This window comes from Dendrobates tinctorius, unplaced genomic scaffold (genome assembly GCF_039654945.1).
Source record: "Dendrobates tinctorius isolate UK_male_01 unplaced genomic scaffold, ASM3965494v1 ptg000003l, whole genome shotgun sequence".
Classification (NCBI taxonomy): domain Eukaryota; kingdom Metazoa; phylum Chordata; class Amphibia; order Anura; family Dendrobatidae; genus Dendrobates; species Dendrobates tinctorius.
In genome coordinates, this window is record NW_027361671.1 from 25,946,236 (window position 1) to 25,969,188 (window position 22,953).

General features: G+C 43.1%; 1 protein-coding gene across 6 annotated transcripts in view; it reads right to left on the minus strand.

The window, feature by feature from the left end:
- MCTP1 (multiple C2 and transmembrane domain containing 1) overlaps positions 1-22,953 on the minus strand; it is a 1,234,258-nt gene that overhangs the window by 597,519 nt on the left and 613,786 nt on the right. For all 6 annotated transcript variants that reach the window (XM_073589970.1, XM_073590053.1, XM_073589912.1 and 3 more), the window contains one exon: positions 15,247-15,433. In XM_073589970.1, coding sequence (XP_073446071.1) covers positions 15,247-15,433 — 187 coding nt within the window. The remainder of the gene's footprint in view (positions 1-15,246; positions 15,434-22,953) is intronic.

A 22,953-nucleotide genomic window follows, 5' to 3' on the forward strand; every position in this document is an offset into this window, starting at 1 on the left:
CATGCTTCCACTCGGCCTCCGTAAGCCAGGAAGGCTCCTCTGCAGCTGCACAGGGTTTCTCCACACTTTCACCACAGGCATCGGCCGGAGCAGGCGCAGCCAGTGGAAGTGCTCCGGTGAGGATGGCGGGACAACAGGAATCAGGTAAGTGGCCGACGAGACAACAGGACAGTCCGATGGGGAGTTTTTACTCACCGCCACTCCTGATGTTAGACAGCTGGTGTGGCTGTTAAGTTCAACAATTGCAGCAGACACGATGCCTCGCAGGGCCACCTCCAGAGTCTCCTGTTCACCTGTGGGCTTCAGTTGGTGTATTGCTAGTCCTTCCTCCTCATAGTCCTCAGCCTTTGTGGGTAGCAGAGGTGGCCGTCGGGATTAGGGCTGCTCCTCTAGGTCTTCTGTCCACCAGGCCTCGTACTACAGGCCCACCTCCACCCGGACTTTGGATCGACTCCAGTCTTGGCGGCCCATACCGCCACGCTGTGACATATTGTGTCTCTCTCTGTCAGCAGATAATGGCGCCTCATTTAACAACAGGTAGTTTGTCATTTCTGTCATTTCTGGGATCCACCCATTTATGGGTGGAGTCATCTTCTGCTGCTCCACCCCTTTCTCTTGTTCAGGCTGTAAGGGTGGCAGCTCCTCCTTTGCCCGCACCCATTTAGGGCAGGCATTTCTCACAACGGGGCGCAGACTTCTCTCTTCTGGAGCCAAATTCTCTGTATGACACCCACGAAAGGCAGCAATTTCTTCAGCTTTGGCATCAACAGACGCCATCTTTTCAGCGGTCAGCGCCATTTCCAAGTCCACAACATCCGCCATCTGCAATCTTGTCATGGCGGGCAACACATCACAAGTCCCAATCTCAAAGTCACAAATCTCAGGATTGCTGTCAGCCGACAGTTCAATTTCTTCCAGTTCGGGCAGCATATCACATATTTCAGATTCACAGTCACAATCAACTACCATCTCTATTTCTTCTACGGCAAACAGCATTCCAAAATCACAAGTTTTAAGCATTCCATCCATCAGTCTCAAGGCTGCGGGGGTCCATCCTGCTGCAACTACGCCAAGTGTAATACAAAGGGCACCGGGGTGGTAGTTTGGACTGAGCTTACCCACTAAACACAATGTGTTGACACCCCGGACACTTGTATATGCAATCTAGTATTGATTCAGCCTTTTCCACCAAACAGTTACCTTCTCTCCTCAGGCCACAGCAGTCCAGACAATTAAGAGTCCAAAGATGCAGCTGTATTCTAACAGGGAAAACGTAACTTTTTATTACAGAGGATAAAGGATGGACATAAAAGATGATTTTCAACACTGGATTTCCTGCTCTCGCCCTGACATTTGCTGCAGCCGAGGATCACAGTCGTCCAACCACTGGAATCTGGGCGCCTGAAACCCCCTTCAGCAAAGACACCTCCAGAGTCCAGAGAGCCTGTATTGCAGACCTTTTTAGTCCTTGGTGGTCTTTAGCTCGGAGCAACAGACCTCTCCTATCTGGGGAGTCTGGCAGTGCCCGTCTTTCTTCACGTCTGCACTGGTCAAAGATCCCAGCAGTTCCGAGGAAGCAACAACTTCCTCCTTCCTTGTGGCTGCAGACTCAGACCCTTGTTAACCATTGCTATCCCTAACTCTTATGGCATTTAAAGGAGAAACATACATATTACAATACAAAGCATAGAACACGTATAAAACATTACAGGGACATAACATGGGTACATAGGAAATGCACAGGGGGTCACATGGCAGAAGAGGGGAACAGCCATCTCCTTACACATGCGCCTATATGTTGCATGCACACCAACTTATATTCCAATTCTGCCACTTCGATTTCTTTCTATTTCAGCGTTTACCATATGTGCTAACTATTTTAATATATTATTAATTTTTAAAATTTTAAACTTCTATATATTTTTTTTATATTTTTATAAACATTTTGTAATGCTTATATAATATTGCAATTATATTATCCAAATATGTATATAACCCCACCTACACCACTGATTGGCAGGTCTCTGTGTACGCTGTGCATAGACAGAAAACTGTTGGTCAGTGAATATGGAGGACTCCCTGGCATCATGTTTACTAGTCCTCTAGTGATAATCCCCTGCTGATAAAACAATGATTTTATGAAAATTACATCAAACAGACAGTAAGTGATGCATTGCTGGAATCGGGGTCTCTACATAGTAACATAGTTATTAAGGTTGAAAGAAGACTTTAAGTCCAACTTGTTCAACCCATATCCTATCCTAACTTGCCCTAACATGTTGATCCAGAGGAAGGCAAAAAAAAACCCCATGTGGCAAACAGTAAGCTTCACATTGGGGAAAAAAATACCTTCCCGACTCCACATACGGCAATCAGACTCTTATACACCGGAGACCAGACCTGTACACAGTATTCTAACCCTATACTATGCTGTTCTCAGATTAGCATCAGAAATCCGTAAAAGTCCGGATGAGGTATTGTGTTTCAGAGGGCACTATAAAACATAAATAAACCCAAAACAAACATGCCAGGACTGAATTCGCAACTCAAAGATAAACAAATCTAATTTTATTAAGTACAAGATATAAAAAAAAATTGATAAAATCCAAGATACAGACATAAGACCAAATTGGTTGGTGAGTAACTGTAGGAACTAGTGATGAGCGAGTATGCTCGTTGCTTGGGTTTTCCCGAGCATGTTCGGGTGTCCTCCGAGTATTTGGAAGTGCTCAGAGATTTAGTTTCTGTTGCCGCAGCTGCATGATTTGCAGCTACTTGACAGCCTAAATACATGTGGGGGTTGCCGGTTTGTTAGGGAATTCCCACATGAATTCAGGCTGTCTAGAAAATGCAAATCATGCAACTGCGGAGACAGAAACTAAATCTCTGAGCACTTCCAAATACTCGTAGATCACCCGAGCAAAATGTCAGTGGTGGCAACAGGTTTCCTTCAAACCCTTTTTGTCATGGTAAGTTTTCTTTTTTGTGTTATAACCTTCTTCCAATAGTCATAACTTTTTTTTCCAGGCATATCAATGTGACTTTCAGTGATTGACAAGAGCATTTAAAGGGTGATTAGCCAAAAAAATTAAGATATCCCCAACGATTTGACATATAAAGGGTTATTCCACCTAAAAATCAAGTTATCCCCAATGCATAGGATAAGGGAGTAACCTGCTGATCGCTTGGTGGTTTGACCATCAGGACCCCAGTGATCCCAAGATCAGGACTCTGGAACCTCAAGAAGCAGACTCTGCAGCCGCACCCTGAATGGAGCAGATATGCACCTGCTTTGCTTCTGCTCCATTCATTATCTAAGGGACAACAGGAAATAGCCAAGTACTGAGCTGAACAGTTCCATAGACTATGAATGGGGCAAAGGCCTACATGTGCCTCTCAGCTCAGGATAGGGCTGCAGAACCTAATTTTGGGGGTACTAGAGCCCTGATCTTGGGATCATGGGGATCCTAGAAATCAAACTCCAAGTGATCAAGACCCGTATTGTATAGGGGTTAAATTGAATTTTGGGAACAACCTTTTAAGTGGTTAACCAGCAGAGATCTGAACTAACAGATCTGCTCCATATACCCACATCCGACATAGGAATTGTATGTATGGCAGATGTCAAGAAACGGTTAAACTTGGGGTCAGTGTTGGACTTGGTTGCCAAGGGCCTACCAGTAACATTGACTTTTCCCACTTTTCATCTGCATACAAATATTACAGTACCTTCGTTCACAAATTTACCTGTATCTCTATATAATAATAAACTGGGTAGTTTGGTTAATGAATAATGAGATGCTGCTTTTTTCTGTACAGAGTGAATCAAGTGGATACCAAGCACTGCCCATACAGTGGGGTTGGAGGCCCAGATCTGCACAGGGGCCCACCGGGGGATTGCCCTGTTCCCCTATGGGCCAGTCCAAGCCTCCAAAACACAGTATTAAAATTGATACATTTCTCACTTTAGTAGATGCTGAATCGTGATTAATGAAGCCTAATTTTCAAACCACCCGCATACAAAATGGAAACATTTTACCTGTACTTGCTGCAGTCATTTGCATACATTCTGTCCTACAAGATGAAATCCAGTGTTCCTCAATCCTATCAAAGAATTTCTATTATACAATCCTCACCCAGTTATTACTTTAACTTTATGGGATTTTTTACTCATAAAATATTTCGAATGCAACCAAGCAATTACAGAAGTAACAAAAGACAATGTGAGATGATATTTCTCTGCAAGTTCAAAATAGTAAAAAAAAAAGTACTGTAGAACCTGCACCGATCAATAATGCTCAGGTGGGGTTAAACTAATGCTATAGTTAAATGGCACAAAATATAAAGCTGCACATATAATATTTGATGTAATAGTACATTTGTGAAAGAGCTATAAGGGTCATTTTTCTAGTCTCGGCTTTGACCACAGGAGGCGAAGCGACAATAACAGCCAGAGCGACAGAGCTACGATGTTTCTGTAACTACCAATAATTTCTGTAGGAGTTATGGAAACTTTGTAGCTCATCCGCTCTCCATTATTTTTTTATAGCTTTTTTTTATAGTTGCATTTTACGTAGTCAAGCTTTTAAAAAGCTTTCCTGCTGAAAGATTTATTAGCCTCTTCACCCAACAGCCTATTTTCACCTTCCTGACCAGGTCATTTTTTTTTATTCTGACCAGTGTCAGTCACTTTTTGAGATAATAACTCTTGAACGCTTCAACAGATCCCACTGATTCTGAGAATGTTTATTCAAGACTTGTTGTATTTCATATTAGTGGTAAATTTACATTGATATTTTTCTGACCACGCTGGACTCTTGACAGTGTTGTGGCCTTGTTTGCTTCAACCGCATCAATTCATGGACTAGGGGATCAGCAGAACATGCTGGAGACCGACCGCTGTCGCCAGAAGATAGATCACCGTTGGCCGCAGGACCTCATTGGACAAGCACCACGCCAGCCGTTGTTGACACTACCAACTTTCAAGCAGCACCTCCAGACTGAGAGACTACTGACACAATAAGTGTTCAAAGGAACTGCCATTATCTCATTTATTGCTCATTATCTCTGCATATTCTCTGCAATTTAACTGTTTATTTCCCCATTTAACTGCTTACCTCCCTGTGTGGAGTAACCCTTGTTAAATTAAAAATTGCTAACCCTTGCTCTGCCTCTCGGGCTTCACTACATATGCAACCTTCTAACACATAGGCCAGACAGTATCCACAGTGCCCCATTCTGCCTCATTATAGGGAATATTCCATGGGGGTTCCGTCTGAATCACGTATTTCAGATAGACACTGAAATCCAAGTGTAAACGCTCAGTATAGAGCTCAGGATAAATGTGAGCCGAGCCTTATTGTGATCTTTGGGAGGCAGAATGAAAAAATCAACAGCAGGTGACGAATTTGTTTTTATTTTTTTAATGTCATTCACCGTGCAGTATAAGTGATAAGACAGCTTTATTCTTCGGGTCTGTGCGATTACAGCAATACTAGATTTATATCTTTTTTATGTTTGGTTGCTGTCACACACTAAAAGACGCTTTTTATTGCAAAAGAATGTGTTTGCATAGCCATATTTTGAGAGTGATAATTTTTCTAGATTTCTGCCAACAGAGTCATGTGATGTCTTGTGTTTTGCAGGACAAGTTGACGATTTTTATTGGTAGAATTTTTGGGCACATAACATTTTTTGATCGCTTTCTATTCTGATTTTTGGGATTTTTTTTATGACTTTCACCATGTGGTAAAAGTGATAAGGCAGCTTTATTCTTTGGGTCAGTAAGATTACAGCAATACCACATTTATAGAATTTTTTTTAAGTGTTTTGCTGTTTTCACACAATAAAAATTATTTTATAGAAGCTAAGAGCTTTTTTGTTTTATTTTTCACTGATGGAGCTATATGGCAGTTTGTTTGTTTTGCGGGATAAGATGATATTTTCAGCGATACCATTTTTATTTCCATTTGACTTTTCGATCATGTTTTATTCCATTTTTTGTTTGGCGGTATGATGAAAAAGGATCGTTTTTTGTCACATTTATTTTTTTTCTGGTGTTCACTGAAGGGGTTAACTAGTGTGACAATTTTATAGGTTGGGTCATTCTAGACGCGGTGATACCAAATATCTGTACTTTTTCAATCGCTGCATTTAGAGGGGTTCAATGGCCTGGGGTGGTGCCGGCACCATTCCAGGCAGTGACAGCCGGAGTTTGGCTAGAACTTATGTTGAGCTCCCAGCTGTGATCAGCAGCTGGGAGAAGTACATGGACACTTTTTTATGGATCAGTTTTATTTAGTTAAAGGGGTTGTCCCATGAACAAAGCACATTTTAATCAACAGATATTTTTACTTTTAATAATAATAATAATAATAATAATAATAATAATAATAATAATAATATATTTCAAAATTGGATATATTAAATTATCCTGTGCTGAGATAATCTTATAAATGTGCCCATGCTGTATAATGTGTAAGGCTGGGGTTCAAACGAGCGTTTAACATGGCTGAGTGTTATGTTAATAAACATGGCATAGCACTTTGCCCAATGTTATACCCATAGTATGGGCAGTGCAAATCTCCGATTGGGAATGAAGGAACAGTCGCAGTCTATGGGTGCGTGTGAAACATTGAACTGCACTTGGATGTCATCCCACTGCAGTTCGATATATGCCGAGACAGGCAACAGAGGAGATGGTGAAATTACTTTCTCCGTCGCCCCCACACCTGTGCTGCAATTCTCTGATGCAAGAGGATCGGAGCACGGTGCACTGACACTCGGCTCCAACTTGCAGCAGAGCTGGAGCCGAGTGTCATTAGCATATTGCATCCCATGGTCTTGCATGGTATGCCATATGCTCGTCTAAGTCCAGCCTAATATCTGTGTCTGACCGTGCAGGAACATGGTCTGAAAATACTACATCTCCTGGGCAGGGCCGGTTTTAGGCAAAGTGGGGCCCTAAGTAAAGTTTAAAATGGGGCCCCAAATGCTAACATATTGCACATCACACAGAAGCATTTCAATTGTATTTACATGCGCTGAGTTCAGGCCACTAAATGAGTGTGATCGACAAAATTTATGTCGTTCAACACTGGTTTCCCGGCCTCTTTCTACCGTCTGAGAAAGAATGATGGGGACAGAAGAATCACTAACTGATCACTAACAGATCACCATACAGTATCATGTTATCAGCAGCACATCTACAGTTTACGCCCCATAGTCCTCCATATAGTATAATACACTCCTCAGTCCTCCATATAGTATAATACACTCCCCATAGTCCTCCTTATAGTATAATACACTCCTCATAGCCCTCCATATAGTATAATACACTCCTCATAGCCCTCCATATAGTATAATACACTCCTCATAGTCCTCCAAAATACACTGCTCAGTCCTCCATACAGTATAATACACTCCTCATAGTGCTTCATATAGTATAATACACCGCCAGTCATCCATGTAGTACAATTCATTTCCCATAGTATAATGCACCCCATAGTTCTTTACATAGTATAATGTATTCCCCATAGTGCTCAATACAGCATAAAGCAGCTCACATAAAGTATAATACAGCCACCCCACAGAGTATAATGCAGCCATACAATATAATGTAACCATCCATACAGTAGAATATAATGCAGCCCCCCCTTAGAGCATAATGCAGCCACCCCACAGAATCTAATGTAACCCCCCATAGAATTTAATGCAGCCCCCCATAGAATATAATGCAGCCCCTTATATAGTATATTGTAGCCCCTCCATAGAAAACAATGTAGCCCTCCTCATATAATACTGTATAATGCAGCCCTAATAGAATATAATGTAGCCCCCTCAAAGTATAATGCAGCCCCCATACAATATAATCTAGCCCCCATAGAATATAATGCAGCCCCCATACAATATAATCGAGCACCCCCATAGACTATAATGCAGCCCCCATACAATATAATCTAGCCCCCCATAGAATATAATGCAGCCCCCATAGAATATAAGGTAGCCTCCTCATATAGTATAATGTAGTCCCCTCAGAGTATGATGTAATCACCCCCATAGAATATAATAAATATAATACACCCCCCCATAGAATATAATGTAGCCCTGAAGAGAATATAATACAGCCCACCTCCCCATTGAATATAATGTAGCCCCCCATATTATATAACACAGCCTCCCCCATAGAATTTAATGCATAATGTACCCCTCATGGTATATAACACAGCCACATAGTATATAGCACAGCCGCATAGTATATAACACAGCCACACATGGTATATAGCACAGCCTACATGGTAAATAGCACAGTCCCACATGGTATACAGCACAGCCCCACATGGTATACAACACAGCCCCATATGGTATATAGCACAGCCCCACATGGTATATAGCACAGCCTACATAGCATACAACACAGCCCCACATGGTATACAGCACAGCCCCACATGGTATATACCACAGCCCCACATGGTATATAGCACAGCCCCCCTCCCCCAGCACAACACCATGGTATACAGCACAGCCCAACATGGTAAACAGCACAGCCCCCCTCCCCAGCACAGCACCATGGTGTACAGCACAGCCCCCCAGTACAGCACCATGGTATACAGCACTGCCCCATGGTATACAGCATAGCCCCCGAGCACAGCAACATGGTATACAGCACAGCCCCCCAGCACAGCACCATGGTAAACAGCACAGCCCCCCCAGCACAGCACCATTGTTTACAGCACAGCCCCCCAGCACAGCACCATTGTATACAGCACAACCCCCCAGCACAGCCCCATGGTATATAGCACAGCCCCCCAACACAGCCCCATGGTTTACAGCACCCCCTCCCAGCACAGTACCATGGTATACAGCACAGCCCCCTCAGCACAGCACCATGGTATATAGCACCCCCTCCCAGAACAGCATCATGGTATACAGCACCCCCAGCACAGCCCCATGGTATACAGCACCCCCCAGCACAGCCCCATGGTATACAGCACCCCCCACAGCACAGCCCCATGGTATTCAGCACCCCCTCCTGGCACAGCCCCATGGTATACAGCAACCCCTCCTAGCACAGCCCCATGGTATACAGCACAAGCCCCCCAGCACAGCCCCATGATATACAGCACAGCCCCCCAGGACAGCCCCATGGTATACAGCACAGCCCCCCTGCACAGCACCATGGTATAGAGCACCCCCCTTCACAGCACCATGATATACAGCACAGCTTCCCCAGCAGAGCCCTCCCAGCACAGCACCATGGTATACAGCACCCCCTCCCAGCACAGCCCCATGGCATACAGCACCCCCCAGCACAGCCCCATGCTATACAGCACCCCTCCCCCAGCACAGCCCCATGGTATAGCACCCCCTCCCAGCACAGCCCCATGGTATACAGCACTCCCCAGCACAGCCCCATGCTATACAGCACCCCTCCCCCAGCACAGCCCCATGGTATACAGCACAGCCCCCAGCACAGCACCATGATATACAGCACAGCCCCATGGTATACAGCACCCCCCAGCACAGCCCAATGGTATACAGCACTCCCTCAGCACGGCCCCATGATATACAAGACAGCCCCCCCAGCACAGCCCCATGGTATACAGCACGCACCCCCCCTCAGCACAGCACAGCCCCCCCCAGAATGGCCCCACAGTCCAGTACTCACTGCTGCAATAAAAAAAAAACACTCTCCTCACCTTCTCCTCGTGCCCGCGCTGCTCCCGGCTCCTGTCTCCTGCTCTGCCTGGCACACAGTGAGCGCGCGATGACGTCATTGCGCACCCGCTGTGTCAGAGGCAGAGCGGGGAATGATGTGAGAGGGAGCATCAGCTGACCCTCTCTCCTCCATCATTGGGCGGAGGGAGGAGTCGGCGCTGGGGGCTGGAGGAGTTGGCGCTGGGGGCAGGCGGGCCCCCCTGCTTCACAGGGGCCCCATAGCGGTTGCATGATGTGCCGCTAGCTGGGGGCCCTTGGGGGAGCTGGGCCCTAGGCAGCTGCCTGGTCTGCCTGCCCCTAACGCCGGCCCTGCTCCTGGGCAGAAGAGGAAACAAAAGAGTATACAGACAGGACAGGACAGGATCACAACTGCTGGTTTCTATGAGGTAAAATATGTTTAAAAATAGGCAAGGAAATATTTTACGTCACAGATAGAATCAGCTGTGATCCCTTGTTGTCCTGTCTGTTTAGTCTATTTTGCTTACTCCCCTGCCTAGGAATTGTGTTATATCCAACCATCTTTTAGGGCACATTTATTATTATTATTATTATTATTCGGAATAATTATTAGGAAGTGAGCGGAGAAGTAGGAGAATATATCTGTTAGACACTTCGGGATTCTGGACAGCAGAGAGGTGACGTCTGGGCCAGAGAGGTAGATCTGAGTGTCATCAGCATATAGATGGTGTTGGAAGACGGGATTTTATGAGATTAAAAGATTATCTCAGCACAGGAACATTTTATTTTTTAATATCCAATTGTGGAACTTATTTTTATTTCAAGATCTATTAATTAAAATCTACTTTGTTCGTGGGACAATCCCTTTAATGCATGCATTTAGGGCTTTGGGGTTACAAATAATTTTTGGAACTGGGTTAAAAATTTTCAACATTTTGCTTTTCCAGGCTCTTTGTTTTCCTGCAATGCTGACCGCAGAATGAGTTCATTGAGAATTCGTTAGTGAGATTGTAATTCCTGTATCTTTTTATTTTTTATATATTTACTGAACAAATATCAGCTGATTTATGACCACATTAGAGTTCAACTCAACGACTTGGATGTTGTCTGTGGTCATAAATCAGTAGAGGGAAGTTTATAAAATGACTCAATCTTTCCAAACTGAATAAGTACATTCAAACCGAATGTAGAGGTTGCAGCCGATCAGTAGCTGCTGATGTAAGAAGAAAGACCATGCCATGGGTACCTGTTCTGTGCCGGTTCCGGAACTGTCAGGGCTGTCTCCTCTGTTGCCCGAGGGAAAGTTTAAGGGAACAGACCAATCCTTGCATGTTGAAGCTGGGGGTATGGCTAAGGGTTTACAGCTTCAGCACGTGCGGAAACAGGCAAACTTGGTGGGAACAGACAGCGTGCAGTAGGGAGAAGTGAGTGCTCCGGTCCTCGAGCATCAGTACAGCGCAGGCCCACGCCCGAGCATCGCCGCCACTGCTGACAGAGACTGTGAGGAGAGGCGTGCATTGTGTCCCTTTGTCACCACAAAGAGATGTGCCATACGCTCCGGGTCCGTGAGTACCGTGCGCGTGCCGCCTAAGAGAGACCGGGTGCAGAACCGCCATCTATGCCCCGATTCCCCAGTGTATATCTGCCGGACCTCGGTGTGCTCAAACAGTGCGGTGGCCCACACTCCCCCGGCCACATCAGTATATGGACTAGGGGCTCAGTGTAAGGCATTAGAGACCAACCACTGCCGCCAGAAGACGGATCTTCGTTACCTTCGGGACCTCATCGGACAAGTGCCGCGCCAGCCGTTGTTGGCGTCATCACCTGCTCTGTGTTCCACCAAGTCCTGAGAAACGACTGATAGGATAAGTTGACCCAACAAGAACTGCTAATACCCTTTGTACTGTTCTTTAACCCTGCATACTATTTACATTTTGAACTGTTTACTCCCCTGTTATCTGTATACCTCCGTTCGTGAACTATTCCAGTGTTAATTAAAATTGTTAACAGTTGCTCTGTCTCCTGTCCGTCACTGCATCCCACAACCTGCTCACACTGACTGGCTCTTGTACTCAACTGATGACCTTTCTGGATGTTGATGCCTGAGACTGGCAAGGGACATGTGTAGCGCTGGGTCAGGAGGTGAGTGAAGCATTTTTTTTTATTACCCCAGCCTAGACAGGATAACTTTCAAAGCAGGACAAAAAAAAATCTTTATGTTAAGTTCCCATGATGAGTAGAGATGGGCGAACCCAAACAGTAAAGTTTTGTGTCCGTACTGAACACCTATTGTTCGGTTATGGCCCCCAAACACAGACTTCTCTAGGAAGTCCGTGTTACTGTTCGGGTTTGGCACCCCAAACATCGGGTGTTTCCCATGCAGTCATCTCCTCTGATCAGTGGTAAGATCATTCCAGAAGGACAGAGCGCCAGCAGCAGTAAAAAGTTTACCTCTGTAAAAATGTGGTTATTGTTAGAAATTGCATACATTTTTACTATATTAAGAAATATGTTCTTGTATTGAAGGATTTTGACTTTTTCTTCTCTGTAATACTATTTTGAAAAATGTAATAAAATTGAATTTTAAATAAAAGTTTACCTCCGGTCACAGAGGCGGAGTACTACTCCCATCAGTCTACGCCTGCTGCCGCTAATAACAGCGGGAGCAGGCACGGCTGATAGGAGTATTCATCAGCCGGGGCCTGTGCTATCAATAAATTTTAAAAAAGCGTGGGTTCCCCTCGATTTTTGCTAACCAGCATGTCAAAACTGACAGCTGAGGGCTGCAACCCTTAGTTGTCAGATTTATCATGGCTGGTTATCAAGAATAGAGGAGTCTCCATGCCATTTTTTTAAATTATTTAAATAAATTAAAAAAAAAAAAAACAGTGTGCCTTCCCCATCATTTATTGACAACCAGCCAAGTTAGGGAACTGGTATTCTCAGGCTTCTGGGGGTCATGGGTATAGCCCTCCCCAGCCTAAAAATAGAATTCTGCAGCTGCCCCAGAAAAGGTGCATCTACTAGATATGCCAATTCTGGTGCTGTGCCAGCTCTTCTCAATTGCCCTGTGGTGGTGGCAACTGAGGTTCATATTTGTGGGGTTGATGTCACCTTTGTATTTTCAGGTGATATTATGCCTAGCAGTTAGTAATGGAGAGGTGTTTGCAAGATGGCTTTCCATTACTAACCTCATAGTCACATGGTCATGGTCGTAAAAAACACAAAGAATAACCTACTTTACTTTATTTGAAATAAAAAAACACGTTGTTTTACAAATGTATTTAAAAATATAAACGTTATACTCACCTGACGCTCATTCCATTGAAGCCCAGGTCTCCTGTAAAAAAACAAATATAAAAAACAATATTCCTCACCTGTCTGACATACTGTCCCATGCCGTAATTCACATCAGTAATAATTGGCTTTCAACCTGAACGGTGCCAAAATGCAACCATCCAGTCTGAAAATCATGGGAGAATGAGCAGCTGCGCAGCGTCAGTGACTAGCGTTGACGTCATCGAAGTTACCGCGGTCACTGAGGCTGTGTTCAGTGAGATCACCGCTAGCACTGTGAGAAATTTCTCAAGTTGAGCTGCCATGAACTCACTGAGCTCAGCACTGAATCATGAGACTCTTTCCCAGGGTGCAAGCGGTGATCTCACTGAGGTCACAGCAGTTCATTGGCCCGCTGGGAACGCAGCCTCATTGACCTGCGGTAACCTCGCTAGTCACAGAAGGTGCGCTCGCAGCAGCTCATTCTCCCGTGGTTTTCAGCCTGGACGGTCACATCTTGGCACCATCCAGGTTGAAAACCATTTATCGCAGAAATGGATTACGGCGTTGGACAGAATGCTGGATAGGTGAGGAATATAGTTATTTTTTTTAATGATTTTTTTACAGGAGACCACGGTTTCAATGGAATAGATGTTAGGTGTCTATAACTGTGTTTCTTATTTTTAAATAAAGTAAAATGGTGTGCCTTTTCATTTCAAATAAAGGACTTTTTTCTTGATTGCTGTTATAATACATCTGCCTCAAGTAGCTAAATACACCGACTTCAGTCTCTATTAGTTTCCTTGAATGAAAGGTTTTGTTTGGCGGTGCTAAGTCACCTCTATTTCAGCGTGTTTATGATAACGCTATGGGTGTATGAGTTGTACAAGCATTAGCCGGCAGCTGATTCACTGCAGATAGCCTGAATACATTTACCGAGGCGAACATCCAGCTAATCTGTTTGAAGAATATTGTACGGCATTAGTACCAGCACTTCATGTTATCTGCACTGCCCGATAAGGTACATCTTTATTAAATTCAGTTATTGAAAGGGCTCTAGTCAGGGAGCAGGAATATTTTATAATCTAGAAGAAAAATTAAGCATGTCTTTGTTAGGCAGAGTTTGGTTTAATGGCTGAGTGTCTAGAGAAGCCTTCTAAACACCTGCACTATTGTACAATAAAAGCTTTGTGATATTAAGTGGAAATCGCTTTTTCTCCTCTCTCCTACAACCTTTCCAGTGATAGTCTCCAAATCCATACACTGGTATTAGAGCTCCACTCTCTGTCCTACGAGTAGAACTGCCGACGTCTGCGCGGCTCTGCTCCCTGTACGCCGGACGACACCGGGGCTCGGAATGGTACCGGGGCATGAGAAGATTTGCTACTTAAAATTAGGATTTTTTTATTTTGCAAATTTAGTAGTCCTTAAAATGCATTGTGATAATGGCTATTACTTTTTTTTAACTTTATGAAAGTTTTTGACATATAACTGTACAGTAGGTTTATAAATAAATGTCCACTTAGGCAGAAATATGACATTTATGAAATGTATCTATGTGTGTTAAAAAAATATATATATCTATACACACATATTTGTTCACACGCACACATATGTGTGTGGACATATATACAGTATGTATGTATATATATAATATTGTATATACTATCTATGCATACACATAGCATTTTCTTTTTTTGGTTATATAAACAGTACATTACAAATTTAACATCGGCCACATCTGACTTACACGGCACTAAAGACATACATATATATATATATACACATACACACATATACATTATATATACATACGCACTGTATATGTACATATTTATATTAGTTTATTCTGACATTTACTAAATAGTTAACCCTCTAAAATGCCATCATCCTCTTTGAGTAGACCAGCCCTAGATCCTGTCCAGGTTTTCTGTGACATTTGACATATGTTCTACTATATACATTGCATTTCACATATTGGCCATGTTATTTGACATGCCACGCCCTTGAGGATCATTTTCAATGGAACTTTGGGCAGTCGTCTCAAAGAGATGTCTCTATCTATCTATCTATCATACATGATTTAACCTGAACTATACAGTACCTTTTACCAGTTAAAACGATTTATGCCATTTTCCTAGGAAAAAAACACATTATTTAAATATTAATTGCTAAAATTTGTATATTAATTATGAGTCCATATATTTCTACATAGCTATATATAATATTGTTTCCAATCAGGGTTTGCAAGCCAGTAAAACACTTTTTGGTAGACAGCTAATTGGTATTACGTACATATCTCCGCAGAATTTCCTTACGCTCTTTTTGATCCTCCAAGCAGCTGACAGAAAGGTCGGAGACACTGATGGCAGCCGAGGCTGTCAGAGTCACTAGAAGAACCAGACAACCTTCCCCTTCTTCCAGATTCAGCTTCAGTTTGTGAGTCTGTTCTTTGCTTAAGGCCGACAGGTCAATCTGGCACCTGGAAACAAATGTGTGGAATAAGCAAGTGGCTCTCTGCACCAAGTGAAATAAACAGGGCCTAACATAACGCGGAGAAATCCAAGAAGAGGAAAGATCACCACGCACTGAGACAGGGAATAAGATGCATATTTCCAGGCTCTCTACCCTTAGTCTTTAAAGTATAATTCACATACAATACCAGGGACGGCTTACCGCAGTACAGCTCAGCCAACCATGTACACGGACAGAAATTGAAAAGCCCTTTGAATTCGGAATGTAAGGAAAATACAGCACGGCTCTTCCCCACTTCTGAACTATACAAAGAGGATGGATCTTTTCTTACAGTATTGAAAAAATTCAATAGGGTCATTCTGCACAATGAATGTTATATAATAAACCGCGGTAAATCTAGTAGATAAATAATGCAAACACTCTGATCGCAACACTTGTAAATCTGCTGTGCGACGGGTTACGATTGTGGAAAACCACCGCATGACGCACCCACCACAATGGCGCAAGATATCTTGATGCCGAAAACTATAACTTGATGCCAAACTTCTCACGTTCAATGGATTGGGCTGAGTCAAGTTACATTTTTCTACATGAAGATATTTTTCTGCCTTAGTGCGCCAAGTGGAACAATGCTAATGTAATAACTTTAACTTGTTTTGTTCTTGTTGATCATATAAAAAAAAACAATAAAATGGAAAAAAATTTTCATCACATATTCTGTACATTTATTCACAATGAACCAGGTCCAAGATGGCAATATAATAATTTAGTATTTTTGTAAATCTTCCCTTTGGGAATCGTATGTGGCAAAAGCTCTTTGTAGGTATTTGAAGGGGTTGGACATTTTATAGAAAAAAAAATCTATAAAGATAATGTCCCGAAATGTTCAATATATGATCCAGATACTAACATACAGTGGGGCAAAAAAGTATTTAGTCAGTCAGCAATAGTGCAAGTTCCACCACTTAAAAAGATGAGAGGCGTCTGTAATTTACATCATAGGTAGACCTCAACTATGGGAGACCAACTGAGAAAAAAAAATCCAGAAAATCACATTGTCTGTTTTTTTTTCATTTTATTTGCATATTATGGTGGAAAATAAGTATTTGGTCAGAAACAAAATTTCATCTCAATACTTTGTGATATATCCTGTGTTGGCAATGACAGAGGTCAAACGTTTTCTGTAAGTCTTCACAAGGTTGCCACACACTGTTGTTGGTATGTTGGCCCATTCCTCCATGCAAATCTCCTCTAGAGCAGTGATGTTTTTGGCTTTTCACTTGGCAACACGGACTTTCAACTCCCTCCAAAGGTTTTCTATAGGGTTGAGATCTGGAGACTGGCTAGGCCACTCCAGGACCTTGAAATGCTTCTTACGAAGCCACTCCTTCGTTGCCCTGGTGGTGTGCTTTGGATCATTGTCATGTTGAAAGACCCAGCCACGTTTCATATTCAATGCCCTTGCTGATGGAAGGAGGTTTGCACTCAAAATTTCACGATACATGGCCCCATTCATTCTTTCATGTACCCGGATCAGTCGTCCTGGCCCCTTTGCAGAGAAACAGCCCCAAAGCATGATGTTTCCACCACCATGCTTTACAGTAGGTATGGTGTTTGATGGATGCAACTCAGTATTCTTTTTCCTCCAAACACGACAAGTTGTGTTTCTATCAAACAGTTCCAGTTTGGTTTCATCAGACCATAGGACATTTTCCCCAAACTCCTCTGGATCATCCAAATGCTCTCTAGCAAACTTCAGACGGGCCCGGACATGTACAGGCTTAAGCAGTGGGACACGTCTGGCACTGCAGGATCTGAGTCCATGGTGGCGTAGTGTGTTACTTATGGTAGGCCTTGTTACATTGGTCCCAGCTCTCTGCAGTTCATTCACTAGGTCCCCCCGCGTGGTTCTGGGATTTTTGCTCACCGTTCTTGTGATCATTCTGACCCCACGGGGTGGGATTTTGCGTGGAGCACCAGATCGAGGGAGATTATCAGTGGTCTTGTATGTCTTCCATTTTCTAATTATTGCTCCCACAGTTGATTTCTTCACTCCAAGCTGGTTGGCTATTGCAGATTCAGTCTTCCCAGCCTGGTGCAGGGCTGCAATTTTGTTTCTGGTGTCCTTTGACAGCTCTTTGGTCTTCACCATAGTGGAGTTTGGAGTCAGACTGTTTGAGGGTGTGCACAGGTGTCTTTTTATACTGATAACAAGTTTAAACAGGTGCCATTACTACAGGTAATGAGTGGAGGAAAGAGGAGACTCTTAAAGAAGAAGTTACAGGTCTGTGAGAGCCAGAAATCTTGATTGCTTGTTTCTGACCAAATACTTATTTTCCACCATAATATGCAAATAAAATGAAAAAAAAACAGACAATGTGATTTTCTGGATTTTTTTTTCTCAGTTTGTCTCCCATAGTTGAGGTCTACCTATGATGTAAATTACAGACGCCTCTCATCTTTTTAAGTGGTGGAACTTGCACTATTGCTGACTGACTAAATACTTTTTTGCCCCACTGTATATACAGTGTGAGCATTGGATACAGGCGGTCTCCATATCTAAACAATGCAAAATGGAAGGGACCATGTGATTTATCCACAAGTCTGCTTTCTTGGCTGTCCCAGGCTGTCTTCACTGCTGCGCAGGTACTCGACGTGTTCAGCACATGAAAGAATACAGGCAAGAGAGTCCCCTGGATCTGCGCATGTGCTGGATGCAACTACTAGTCTGCACCTGCACACAAGTGGAGAGAGCAGAGTATTGGGTTATGTGCATAAGTCGTGTGTCCGCTGCCAAGCTATACTGTATAGACACAGAAACGTCATACCCTTTATTTGCACAGCTAGAGTGTGATATAAAGAGAGTTAATTCTTGGACATAAATCATGTATTGAAACTGATACACACTGGGTAGAGTTGAGAAAAAGATTCACAGGAAACTGGTGCAGTGGCCAAGCTGGTATTCCATGGCTGCTGGACCAGAGTCCAGTGTGTCTGCTTCTACCCGAGAACTCGACACGTCTTCTGATTAGTAGGCCCAGCTTGACATCATGCATGCATCACATCACATCCGAGATGCCGTACTAGACCTACTAATTAGAAAAGGTTCCTAGGATGCCAGCAGGTAGGACAAAGAGGTTTGCAGGCTTCTGAAACTGATCCAGTGACCAAGTTAGTATTCCGTGGCTCCCAGACCAGGGACTCTATGGGCTGAAATGAAAAGTGTGCAATGTGCATACTGTCATGATTCCCCTGTATTGTCCATGCAGGTGGGTGTTCCTATGAGTATACTGTATGTATGTGATGTTTATACTGTCACAATTCCCCTGTATTCTCCATGCGGGAGTGGTCCTGTGACCATATGTATGTGATGTGTATACTGTCACGATTCCCCTTTATTCTCCATGCAGGAGTGGTCCTGTGACCATATGTATGTGATGTGTATACTGTCACGATTCCCCTGTATTCTCCCTGCAGGAGTGGTCCTGTGACCATATGTATGTGATGTGTATACTGTCATGATTCCCCTGTATTCTCCATGCAGGAGTGGTCCTGTGACCATATGTATGTGATGTGTATACTGTCGCGATTCCCCTGAATTCTTCATGCAGGAGTGGTCCTGTGACCATATGTATGTGATGTGTATACTGTCACGATTCCCTTGTATTCTCCATGCAGGAGTGGTCCTGTGACCATATGTATGTGATGTGTATAATGTCAGGATTCCCCTGTATTCTCCATGCATGAGTGGTCCTGTGACCATATGTCTGGGATGTGTATAATGTCATGATTCCCCTGTATTCTCCATGCCAGAGTCGTCCTGTGACCATATGTATGTGATGTGTATAATGTCATGATTCCCCTGTATTCTCCATGCAGGTGGATGGTCCTGTGACCATATGTGTGTGATGTGTATAATGTCACGATTCCCTTGTATTCTCCCTGCAGGAGTGGTCCTGTGACCATATGTGTGTGATGTGTATAATGTCAGGATTCCCCTGTATTCTCAATGCAGGTGGATGGTCCTGTGACCATATGTGTATGATGTGTATACTTGCAGTCACGTGACCACTAGTCTCATCTCCCTGTCAGGAACACCGCACTGAACTTGCTCACTGAGCCAGTGCGTGTGTCCTGAGTAAAGCGAACTGTGCTCAAAGATACCTGTGGAGCGGGCAGCAGCCGAGTAGATGCGTACTTCAGAGCGGCAGGACCTGAAGCACATGACTGCTAGGGGCGTGGCCTAAACTCCAGAGAGCTAGGAGCTGCAAGAGAACTCCTAGCAGGGTAACTGCGAGACAAAGTTACCAAGGGGCATAGACAGGGAGGATAGTCAGGACGTAGCCAATAAGTCATACACAGAGATAGCTGCAAGGCACAAGAGGGGCGAGCAGAGAGCAGTCAGATCACAGGCAATGAGTCATACACAGAGAGGGAAGCGCAGTACAGAATCAACAGGCAAACTCACAACGGGGAACAGAACCGGGTCAGAACCAAATAAACAAGCTATAACAACGAACAAGCACACAGAGGTCACCACACTCGGCCAAAGGCAAAAGTATAACTGACAGGGATTGGAGCTTCCCAGGGGTTTAAGAAGCTCTCCCTGAACCATAGAGAGGCCACAATCATTAACCCCAGGTGTGCAGGTCAAAACGTGCACTGAGCTCCAGACATTAACTCCTGACGTGCAGCTCAAAAACCTGCACTGGGATCATGACACTCCCTCCTCTCAACTCTCTTTTATTGAGAGACGCCAGATGAGTGTAGATGGCACATGACAGCAAATATACAAGTACACAAATCACATACATGGAGTCTCGTGACCATCCATACAGTCATGCGACTTTTCAGCCCGGGCAACCCCTTTATGTTAATGAGAGCATTGGACAACTGAAAAAATACCAACGCAAAATAAGACTCAACCTTGGGATGATGTGAACATGGTCTAAGTAAGAAACTGCATACCTTATTCAGACAATGTACTACAAGACCATACCAATTGCAGAGGTAAAACTCATTTAACTGTAGAGAAGTGAGGCGAGCAATGCACAGCTTCTTCCCTAGCTGAAATGATTTACCTTTTAATGTGAATTCCCGTACAGTCGCTCTCTTAGACCCTTAATGTATAGCAAACCTTGTTTTTCATATAAATGCCAATTGAATTTGGAACTAAAAATAATGAAGTGACCTCAAGGCCATGGGACTGGGGTAGGTATGGAAGAAAGGAATAAATAGGTTTTTAATGACTGACTATGACCAATTACTGAATAAAATAGGCTGCATAATATATGCATTGTTTTTTTTCTATTTTTGCCTTATAATACAGTATCTTTTGGTTGAGTTACATTAGGAAATTTATAATATAAAAAGACAAATAGTTTATAACAATTCATGGAAACAAATATTATTTATTAATTTGAACAATTAGGTTGTGAATTTGGCAACATAATTAATCCATATTATATGATATTATCTTACTATATGTTCTGATCATTGCTGAATATTCAATAGATTGTTTTAGGCCTCTGTGTGTACAGAGCCTGTGCTTTGTGTGGTACAGGAAAGGGCGTTTTGCTGGATGGGAGATACATTTCTCCCAGCAGGTTAAAGTTTGGCCGGGATTTTCCCTAAAGACAAGGACCTGCGATGATGTCATGGTCACGTGATCAGCCCATGTGATGTCTACCTCACCTGTGGGAGGGGTTATGGGCTATGTAATGGAGGTTGGTATATGGCACATTGTGAGTGTATGTGGAAGATACAGGAACTTGGCTGGAGTTAGCCTGAACTTGTTTTGCTGGACTATTCTTGCTGCAGAGCTTTAGCAGCAAGACTCCAAACAACCCTGGGAATGGCACCTGGCAGATGCCGCTGACCTGGCAGCCGCTTAGTTAAGCCCGTCCCATGCAAGGGTGAGTCTGGGACCAGTGGTTCTCCAAGCTGGAGTATATTTATGTTTTCCGTTACTTTCTGTTAACCTGCTGTTTTAAAGTGACATTAAACCACTGAAGTTGGACTTTAAGCCTGTGTGTTGCCTCGGTACTGCAGCCCTGCCATTGCCTACCAGAGCAAATCCCTACATTTGGCACATTATATAGAGGTTCAATACAGCACCATAGTATAGGATTATAGTCTACATATGCATAAACTTCTATGGGTGTTGCACTATGGCATCCTACAACTAGAAGGCTAGAGAACTGTAATTTTGTACAATGCTTAAAGTGGTATTCTCGAGTTGTCTCTTGAGCAGCTCAGAGCAATGCAGTCTCCTTAGCTTCCTTACTCCCGACAGTGAAAGTAGAGAGCTGAGATTAGCAGACCTGTTGATTTTGCAATATTTATAACAGCATCTCTTCAGAAGATGAGGTGGAGGGGAATGGATGTGAACTACTAACTGATGTATAGAAATCAATGGGCTGGAGACAGGTGACTAGGATGTTAAGAGTTAACCCTTTTCTTGAAATGTAACTATTGCACATATTGCAGGAGAATGACAGCAGATAGAAAAAGCAAGTTGATTGCAAACTTGCTTATTTTTATACTGTATAAGTAATTAAAGCTATTTAAGAACTTGGAAGTCCATACACTCAATGGAGGGCAAATAGGTTCATTGTTCTAAAAGCAAAAAATTAAACTAAAGCACGAGATTTTGCTATTGTATAACCCAAAAAGCACTTTCTGGATCATATTACATTAAATTTCTATGATTCATAAAGTGTTTGCCTGTGGGTACAAACGAAGTGACTTCCTCCAAAAATTTATGGATGATTGCATTACTTCATTTGGTGAAATTACGGTAATTTCAGTCCATGTTACAACAATATATTTCTTACATAAGCTGGTGTAAATATAAGACGAAACTAGAAAAGCTAGAAGAGACATTAATTTAATGTAGAAAAGGCAAGGACAGTGGAGTACATTATCACAAGGCTATCATAATGCACAAAAAGTTCAATGTATATATAAGTATAGTCTTTTTAGATGTAAACATTCTAACAAAATGCCTTCCTTATGCCAAACTCTAAGTATTTTAATATTTAAAAGGAATCGCTGACCAGGTTTTTGGCACCTAATCTAAGCACCATAATCTAGAGACGGCAACCCTGATTACTGTGAAGTGTCACTTACTGGGCAACTTGCTTGCTATTGTTTTGATAAAATCCCAGTTTAGTCACCATATTCATGAGCTCAGTTTAACCCTGTCCCCCATTGATTGAGAACTTTATGCACAGTGCACACTGAAAACTGCCAATCAGTGATGTGGGCTTTGTTATTCAGAGAACTGCTAGATCTGCAGCAGATAAACAGAGGTTTTATCAAAACGACAGCAAGTGATACATCGCTGGAATCAGGGTCTCTGCCCCTACATCATGCTGTTCTCAGATAGGGTTGCAAAACCTGGTGACAAGACACTATTTAATAGAGTGTTATCTGTTTTATAGAAATAGACTTGCCTCACAAACTCCCTGACATGCACTAAAAAGGCTCCATTATTGTGTGATACTGTATTATTCTGAAGGTAAA